General features: G+C 37.5%; 1 protein-coding gene across 1 annotated transcript in view; it reads left to right on the top strand.

The window, feature by feature from the left end:
• Positions 1-1,947: 1,947 nt before the first annotated feature.
• Positions 1,948-9,709, top strand: part of LOC105515695 (chromosome unknown open reading frame, human C7orf72) — a 50,161-nt gene continuing 42,399 nt past the window's right edge. The window contains exon 1 of the mRNA XM_011947562.1: positions 1,948-2,500. Coding sequence (XP_011802952.1) covers positions 1,948-2,500 — 553 coding nt within the window. The remainder of the gene's footprint in view (positions 2,501-9,709) is intronic.

The following is a 9,709-nucleotide window of genomic DNA, read 5'->3' as shown; positions in this document are numbered from 1 at the left end:
AACCATCTTTTGTCTGCTATTTGTTTGCTTAGCCCAAGTTACTGCCTATAGAGACTCAGAGTCGTTTTCCTTTGTCACATCTCTAAAAATTTCCTAGTCTTTGTTGAAGATGCTATACAAGCTGGAATTCAAAGGTGCTTCTTTGAGAACTACTCATTCTCTGGGTGTTCCTCATATATAAATGAAATATAGTAATGAACTTCTGTTTTTCTCTTGTTAATCTGTCTCTTGTAAAGGATTCATTCTAAGTACAAAGTTATGAGGATTATTTTTTTCCCATACACAGCCTAAGAGGCCATTTATAGCCAGAACTTGTTTTAGAGAAATTGAAAGAGACTCATGCCTCTACTTTTCTGCTGCTGGAAGGATTTACTTAATGGGAGCAGAGCTGTGATAGAAATAAAGCAGTTGGTGCTAATACACTGAAGAATGAAGTTTGAGCAACTAAACATAGAATGCCTAATTACAAATGAGCTATCACTTTTGATATGAAGAAATGAGTGATCATGGGTGGGCTAAAAACTGTCACTTGATATACTATGATCTGGATGAGGGATTTAAGACTGACAGCCTAACCACCTAATTTAATCTCCTCACTTGTTTAATAATATATCTCAAAATTGTGAAGACTTTCAGTGGGGCATAGGCATTCTGATTATACCAAGCATATCACCCTTGACAGTTGGCCTGATTAATGATTATGTGCCTGACTCTTCAAAGCTAGAATCTTGCCTGTTCTAACATTTTTGCTGCAGTAAGGATGATGTGAACTTTTACCCCAAATTCTAATATTTGGATTTCCTCTTACAGTAGTTCATGCAAGATGAAATTATCCAGATAAAAGAGCTTTTAAGTGAACCAATATATTAGTGATTTAAATGATATTGTGTGTGTAGACAGTTAACTGACACCCATTGTGGTTTCCTAAAATGAATTTAAAACTCTTACTGTTCTTACTCTGGACACTATGGTAAATTTAAGGAAAGTAAAGATAATTTAGGGCATGTAAATATGTACCTGTACTTTCTTTATAATTTTCTGTTTTTCTTAAAAATTAGATATACTGGGGCTCGGCACGGTGGCTCACGCATGTAATCCCAGCACTTTGGGAGGCTGAGGTGGGCAGATCACAAGGTCAGGAGATCAAGACCATCCTGGCTAACATGGTGAAACCAGTCTCTACTAAAAATACAAAAAATTAGCCAGGTGTGGTGGTAGGCGCCTGTAGTCCCAGCTGCTCAGGAGGCTGAGATAGGATAATGGCATCAACCCAGGAGGCGGAGCTTGCAGTGAGCCGAGATCGCGCCACTGCAGTCCAGCCTGGGAGCGAGACTCCATCTCAAAAAAAGAAAATTAGATATACCAATTTAACTTTAGTAATGTTTGTATTTTGCAGTGCATTTATATTTACATTTATTTAGATAGCAAGTGTTATATCTATACTTAATTGTAGTCACATACATACTTTTGGGAAATATATTGTCACTGAATTAACTGCTTTATTTACCCTCCTTAAATATATTTTATACCCATAAATACCAACTTATGGAAAATTTTAAAATAAGTAAATGAACACAGCTTTCCTGAGCACCAGGGAGAAAAGTATCATGTAAATATTAGTACCAAGGCTATTTTTGTTTTTCTTAAGAATTAAATTATGATGTACATAATAAATGGTTCAATGTGTTAAGAGTTCTAGCCGTTGCCGAGCAACAAGGGCTCTGCTTTTTTCTCCTTCTGTCCTGTTCCTTCATTGCCCTATTCTTCCTTTGGTGGAGGAAAATATTTACCTTAAAAAGAAAAACAAAATTATCTGCAAACATTTAGAAAGCTGCGTCAATTTTATACTAGTTTAACACCGATCTTGAGTTATTGGAAATAGTTTGTATAGTTAAAGGAATTATCAGAAATACTTTATAGTTATCAAAACTTCTAAAGAGAAAGGCCATGGATGTAGAGATTCAGGACACACCTGGAAAGATAAGTATCTCTAAAAGGTCCATCCTTTCAGGAACTGTTGAGAATATAGATTACCCACACTATTGTGATTGCTTAAGAAAAATGAACATGCCTTTTGTGAGAGGTCTTGAGAACAGACATAACTATGGCAGATTTGAAAAGAAATGCAACCCTGCTTTTCTTAAATTTCACCCTTATCCCCCTTCAGTTTTGCCAGACTATTATTTACATTATCCTTGTCCCCCACCATATGGGCCACATTATCCATTATTTCCACTTCGGGATGATGTGACCTTAGGTGATTCCTGTTCAGGGTTTATGAGTGCTGGTGGTGATGCTGATTTAAATCCTGGCATTGGCAGACCCATACCAACCCTAGTGGATTTTAGTGATGTGAAACCTCAACATCGAGTTCCCAGACCAGACACAGGATTTCAAACAACAATAAAAAGGCAAAAAATTCTATCAGAAGAACTGCAACAGAACAGGAAATGGAATTCCAGGGAAGTACGGGACATTTCTATCAGAGCAAGACTTGGAGGTAAATGAAGTGACATGAACTTTATATTTTTTAAATACTTGAGGGAAGAGAGTATGGACGTAAGATTCAATATTTAGGCAGTTAAATTTACAAAATGACAATGATGTGAAAAAGGTTTTATTTTTAAATTACAGATTATAAAAAAGGAATGATAAACGTTATAAACTTATTTGTAAAAGAAAATTTGTTCTTTAAGAAAAGAACATTCATTAAGTGATTCACACAAATTATATAACATTATTTATTCTAGATATATGGATAAGCTTGTTTTACCACAGGGGAATTTATGTATCACTTTGATAATTTTATAGAATTCTCCTTATCTGTCTCTCTACTTTGAAAGAATTAATTCACTGATGATTATGAAAGAGTTAGTTTTAAGGATTGAAATAAAATAGGAAAAATTTAAGTACTTGAACATAAACTTTTTGGTTCCAATAAGAACAGAAGCTGAAATGAAGCAAACTGCATAAATAGCTCCACAGCCATGGAGGCAGGATTGATGACTCCTTACTGATATCTGCACCATGTGGTTTCTCTGTAAGAACTCCTGTAAATGGAGTTCTTCTAAATGATAAGAAACACCTCCAAAAGAAAGCCATAGGTGCTATTTCCTGTATAAAAGCTGTCTGGCAGACAGGAATGTAAAAAGATCAACATTTTTTAGCTTGTGAAAAGGAAAGGGCCAGATGCTATAGGAAGAAGACTTTTAAACATTATTCCAAGAAATGATAGGTTGAAGAAATGATTTAGCAAAGCTAACATAGGGCTAAAATGGTGTTAACAGACTTTGCACCACCAAGTCAGAACCAAGTGTAGAGCTCATCTGTCCCATGTATTTCACTACCTGAATCAATGAAACAGAGGAATTCAGAGAACGGGCTTTATACTCAGACTATCTGGCCTTGAACTCTGGCAAAAAACTAAGTTGCTGTACAACCCAGGGCTAGTCACTATTCTCTTTATGCCTGTGTAGCCTCACTTGTAAAACTCACCTAAGAGTAAAACTTCATAAGATAGTAGTAAGGGCCATTTTATGTAATACATGTAAAAATACCTAAAATAAAGAATTAATGTCAGATTGTAAGAAGTCCAAAATTTTCAGTTTCTTCATACATAAATTAGGAATAATAGTACCTCTTTTATACATTTGTAAGAATCAAATGAATTAACACTTGTAAAGTGCTTAGCAGAATCCCTGAAACCTGATAAAACATTTCATTAATAGTAGCTATTATTATTAGCTATTAAGAGTTTCAAAAAGTAATACCTGCAATTTGGGGACAGAGTTCAATATAATTTGTCCTAGGCTTTCAATGACTTTGTACATCCTGGAAACAATCATTAATTGTAAATGATAAGTACTTTCAGGTTTTAAACCTAAAAACACATTATTTCTAATACATTCTCATAAAGATGGACATTTCAGAATTAATTTCATCACACACTGGTATGCTCTTCAGTGGACTTTCACAAATATCAAAGAAAGATCATAAAATATGATATTGCTGATTTCTTCTTGCCCCATTCCAAACTTGTGTAGACCTTTTACTGAGTTCAGCACTTCCTTTCTTGATCCAGTTGCCTCTTTTTATCATCTACCAATTAACTCTTCTAAACTTACTCTAATTATATTCAAATCCTTTATAGAACTCTGCCTCTCATTGCAGCAGATGATCCAGTCTTTGTTATCACAGAAGAAATAGAGCTTATCTATTGTCACTTCCTTGATTGTCCTCCACTTTGGCCTCCTGATATCAATATTGATACCACTTTGTATGTCTTTATTTTTTTAAACCATTGTATTGAGTCACATTGCATGACAAAATACTAAAGACTGGGTGGCTGAAACAACAGATATTTTTTCTCATAGTTCTAGAGGCTAGGAAGTCAAGAAACAAGGAATCGGTATATTTGATTGCTGGTGAAGACCTTCTTTCTAGTTTATAGAAGGCTTCTTTCTCCCTGCATCCTCAAAGAGTGCTCTAGTCTCACTTCCTCTACTTAACACTAATGCCATCATGGAGGTCTTACCTTCTTTGCCTCATCTAAAGCTAATTACCTCCCGAAGGCTTCACCTGCAAATAACATCACATTGGGAGTTAAGCTTCAACACACGAATTTGGGGTGATACAGACATTCACCACAACCATCTTTATAGTTAATTAGTATTAAGTAGTATATTCATACTGTGCAAATAGCACCACCATCCATCTCTGAGATTCACTTCATCTTGCAAAACTGAAACTCTTTACCCATTAAACAACCCCCTATTTCCCTCCCTGCCAGGGATTATGAACTCCTGGCAACAACCATTGTATCTTCTGTTATCTTCTGTTATCTATGATTTTGACTACTTAAGTTTCCTCACTTAAGTGAAATCATGTATTACTTGTCCTTTGTGATTGGCTTATTTCACTTACCATAATGTCCTTCAGGTTCACCCATGTTGTAGATATGTCCAAAATTTCTGTGTGTATTAGGTCTATTTGGCCTATGTTTTATTCAAGTACTCTATGTCTTTATCGATCTCCTGTCTGGATGTTGTATTCATTATTAAAAGTGAGATACTAAAATATCCTACTATTATTGTATTGCTGTCTATCTCTTCCTGCATTTATGATTCTCTTGACCTTGGTGAACATTATTTTGTGACAGTTTTCTGTCGGGTACATTATTTAACTCCATTTTATTAGGATTGGTTTCTGAAAATCTATCTTCTTCCTTTGTTTGGAGGATCTTTGCCTGATTCTTCATTTTCCTTGACTCTCTGTGGAGGTGTTCACACATTAGACAAAATAGGCACTTATTCCATGCTTCATGACCTGGTTTTGAAAATGAGAAGACCTTCACCCTTCAGCCTGGCCAGAGATTTGGGAACCTCTGCCAACTGTTTTCCTTCCCAAGGGAATCTGAGAGATGGGATTTTTGTTCACTTGCTCTATGCTGAGGAGGGGGTGAACTATGGTGTCTACTAGCCCAAACTCCCATTTCCATTATCCCATGGGCAACTAGACTGTGCCAGATTCATCAGAGTTTCATGATTGGTAAGACAGATACTGTTTTTTGGGGCAGCCCCAGAGAAGCTGGGGTCCTGAATCGACTCTTGGATCTATGATGACTATCTCTAGATCTAGATCTGTGGCATCTGCAAGCCCAGGCTGCATTCTCCGTCTTCCCCCCCAGGGGGTTAAACTATGTTGAATTTATCAGAGTTCCAGGACTGGTAAGATAAATCCTAGTTCTTTAGGCAACTACCAAGAAGTTGGGGTGCTGAACACATGAGTGAATCAACTTTTTCTAGGGGCTGAGAGCGAGGATTATTTAAAATCTGCTTACTCTGTGCTGAGCATATGGGGGAGTTTGTGCTATCCACCAGTACAGAATGCAATCTCTGTTCATTCTTGGATCATTAGATTGTACCGGACCCCTCAGGGCTCCAGGACTGGCAAGACAGAAGCCAGTCCTCTGGGGAGCCCCCTTGGAAAAGTTGGGGTGCTAAACATGGGAACCAATCGAGGGGAGAACACCCTGAGTGAATATGGGAGCTAAGAAATCTCTTCCTGATTGTCTGGTACTGCACCAGGGGCAGGGAATCTGCAAGAGGGTGACTCAAATCTCCATATCAGCTTCAGTGCGTCTGTTTTGCATTCTGTCAAGGTGCAAGAGCCTTTCAGTTAGTTTCTGTATTTCTCACAAAGGCAACTTGTTCATGAATTGTTGCCGAATCAGTTTGTTAATTGGGGAGAGGAAGTTCAGAGTTTCCTACTCTGCCATCTTGCTAAGGTCACTCCCTACACATTTTGTTGCTTAAATTTTCATTTTTCGGCTGAGCGTGGTGGCTTACACCAGTAAGCCCAGCACTTTGGGAGGCCAAGGCGGGTGGATCACGAGGTCAGGAGATCGAAACCATCCTGGCTAATATGGTGAAACCCCATCTCTACTAAAAATACAAAAAATTAGCCAGGCGTGGTGGTGAGCGCCAGTATTCCCAGCTACTCAAGAGGCTGAGGCAGGAGAATGGTGTGAACCTGGGAGGCGGAGCTTGCAGTGAGCTGAGATCATGCCACTGCACTCCAGCCTGGGCGACAGAGCGAGACTCTGTCTAAAAAAAAACAAAAATCGTTTTTCTCAAGATAATTTCCCATTTCCTTTATGATTTCTTATTTGATCCTTTGTTTCTTGGCATCATGTTTCATTTCTATATATCTGTTAATTTTCCAGTTTCCCTTCTTTTGTTGATTTTTAGTTTCATTTCATTTCGACTGGAAAAGACACTATATCATTTTAACCTTTTAAATTTATAAAGAAGTGTTCTGTGCTCTAAAATATATTCTATTCTAGAGAATGTCCCATGTGTGCTTGAGAAAAATGCATATCCTGCTGTTGTTGGGTGAATTGTTCTGTTAGGTCAAATTGTTTTATAGTGTTGTTCAAGTTCTCGATTTCCTTTTCAATCTTTGTCTGATCATTCTGTTATTGAAAGTGGATATTAAAGTATCCAATAATTATTGTAGCACTGCCTAGTTTTCTCTTCAATTCTGTCAATGTTTATTTCATGTATTTTGAATCTCTGATATTTGGTGCATATAAATAAAATACAGAATAGAAAAACAACATGTACAAACAACTAAACCTAAAGTTGTCCTTTTAAAAATCAACAAACATGATCTACTTTAGCTATATTAAGAAAGATAACTCAAGTAAGACCATTAACAAAGGGCATTTTAGGTGTTATGAAAACCTATATATAACCAGTAGATGGTAGAAAATACATGAAGAAGAAGACAAAATACATAGAATGGTTCTTGAATTTTTCACCTATAATAGTTTTTGCATTCCTTAAAAGCACAATATTATGATATTTTACAATAAAAATAACAGGGCCTATGGGAAAATAGGGTTCATGGCAGATGCCCTCAAACTCATATCATTTTATAGGTTACACATAAATCCTTCTCACAATAAAACTATGGTCATGGTTTTAAACATTTTAAATTCCTAAGAAGTAAGGAAAATACTATAGTGCTTTCCTTAACAGAAGACTTGACATTTGCTTTTTGGTATGATAGTGATGAAGTGGGATGGTGAGTTATGAAGAAGAGATGAATGGTAGCTCGTCCAAAAGTGATCCTCAGCAATTCCCCCTGTTCCTGCATGTGCCTGCCACTCTTGCCAATAAACTCTGTTTATTTCCCATGTTGACATTGGGCCTGGACATTTGACTGGCTTGGGCCAATTATAAGTTAGTAAGTATTGTGCAAATGGAGTCTTGATAAGCACTTGCACATTGGGATTAGTCCTCTTCAGAGTCTTCTCTGGGATCTCAGTCACTATCCTGTGAAAGACCAACCTATGCTCACAGAAACAAATACAAGACACTTGCTAGTATGCCCACCTAAACTCCCAGTTAATGGTCAATACCAACTTGCCAGTCATGTGGGTGAGGCCATTTTTGAACCTTTGCAGCTATTGAAACTGACACCACGTGAAAGAACCACCCCCAACTATCTTCTGAATTCCGGGAGAGAATAAGTGGTTGACTTAAGCCATTAGGTTTTAGAATTGTTTGCTTTTCAAATAGTAGATACTGAAACAGAGTGGAGGAAAGGATATCCTCATACTTAGACTTAAATTTGATGACTCTGAGGTGTACTTCATTGTCCTGAGTCCTTCTAATCTGTCTTAACGTTAGAATTCAAGTTTTATTATTCTCCTAATTTCCTGCTTTTTCAAAACAGTTGTTTGAATGGCTCCAAATAAGATAGATACCACAAAATGCCATCCTGTTGCTCTTGGCACAACAGACTTCTAGAGAGTTTCCTTTGTCCAGCTGTGTCACAGGCAGAATCATCCTCATGGTTCTTAAAACCGAAATGACCATGGGATTCAGCATTCCTTTCCTCCCTTTGCTTTGGCCTCTCACCTCTGTGTCTGTATTAGTTTTCTCTTGCTGCTGTAATAAATTGACACAAACTGGAAAGTTTACAGTGAAGCCCATCAATCACAGTTTGGTGGATCAGAAGTCTGGGGAATGTCATCTGGGTCTTCTGTTTAGAATCTATGATAATAATAATGCCAAAATTGGCCAGACAAAGCCGTGGCTCATGCCTGTAATCCCAGCACTTTGGGAAGCCGAGGCAGGCGGATTATCTGAGGTCAGGAGTTCAAGACCAGCCTGGCCAACATGGTGAAACCCCGTCTCTACTAAAAATACAAAAATGATCTGGCCATGGTGGCATGTGCCTGTAATCCCAGCTACTCAGAAAGCTAAGGTGGGAGAATTGTTTGAACCCAGGAGGTGGAGGTTGCAGTGAGCAGAGATCATGCCACTGCACTCCAGCCTGGGCAACAGAGTGAGACTCTGTCTCAAATAAATAAATAAATAAAGCCAAAATCAAGGTGTTATCTTGATTCTTATCTAGAGGGTCTGGGGAAAAATCAACTTCCAAGCACATTCAGATTGTTGCAGAATCCAGTTTCTTCCGTCTAAACTGTTTATTTCCTCATACACTGTCAGCCAGGGGACTCTGTGTGCTCCTAGAGGCTACCCTTATCCTACACATGATTGCCTTAAGCTTCAAAGTCGACAATGGTGCACTGAGGTCCGCTGATACTCTGCTCTCTAACTGGCCCTTCTAAACCCACAGACTATCCAGCATCCACTTGTTCTGTATTTCTCCTTTGCAAATCCCCATTGCAGATTCTGTCCCGAGTTTCTCAGTCAAATATTGACTGAATTATCATCAATCATCATCATTATCATCATCGTGAAAATAGTATTACTGCATTAGTACTAAAAATACTAATGATATTACAACCACCAATCGTTAATTAGTAAACATGTTGAGCACTTAAACTACATGCCATAGTTTGCTTATTTCTTTGTATTCATTAATTATAGTTTTTATAACTCTGGCAATAGTCATTAAAGGTGAGGAAAATGAGACTCAGATGGGTCAAATAACTCATGAAGGTCACTCTGGAACCCAAGCAAGTAAATATATACATATATACATAATGTATATACTTGTAAGTATATATTATATGTAATATACAATGTATATACTTGTAAGTATATAAGATCATATATAATGTTTATATATACAATATATAATATTAGATAGGTGGCATCTGTGATAGAGCTCCACCAGAGTGGCACCCACAAATGACCGCGGAGCTCCTATCCTTCCCTAAGCACCTCTCACA

Source organism: Colobus angolensis, unplaced genomic scaffold (genome assembly GCF_000951035.1).
Source record: "Colobus angolensis palliatus isolate OR3802 unplaced genomic scaffold, Cang.pa_1.0 Scaffold268, whole genome shotgun sequence".
In the NCBI taxonomy this organism is placed as follows: Eukaryota; Metazoa; Chordata; class Mammalia; order Primates; family Cercopithecidae; genus Colobus; species Colobus angolensis.
The sequence above is the reverse complement of the archived record's forward strand: the minus strand, read 5'-3'. Positions and strand labels throughout refer to the sequence as shown.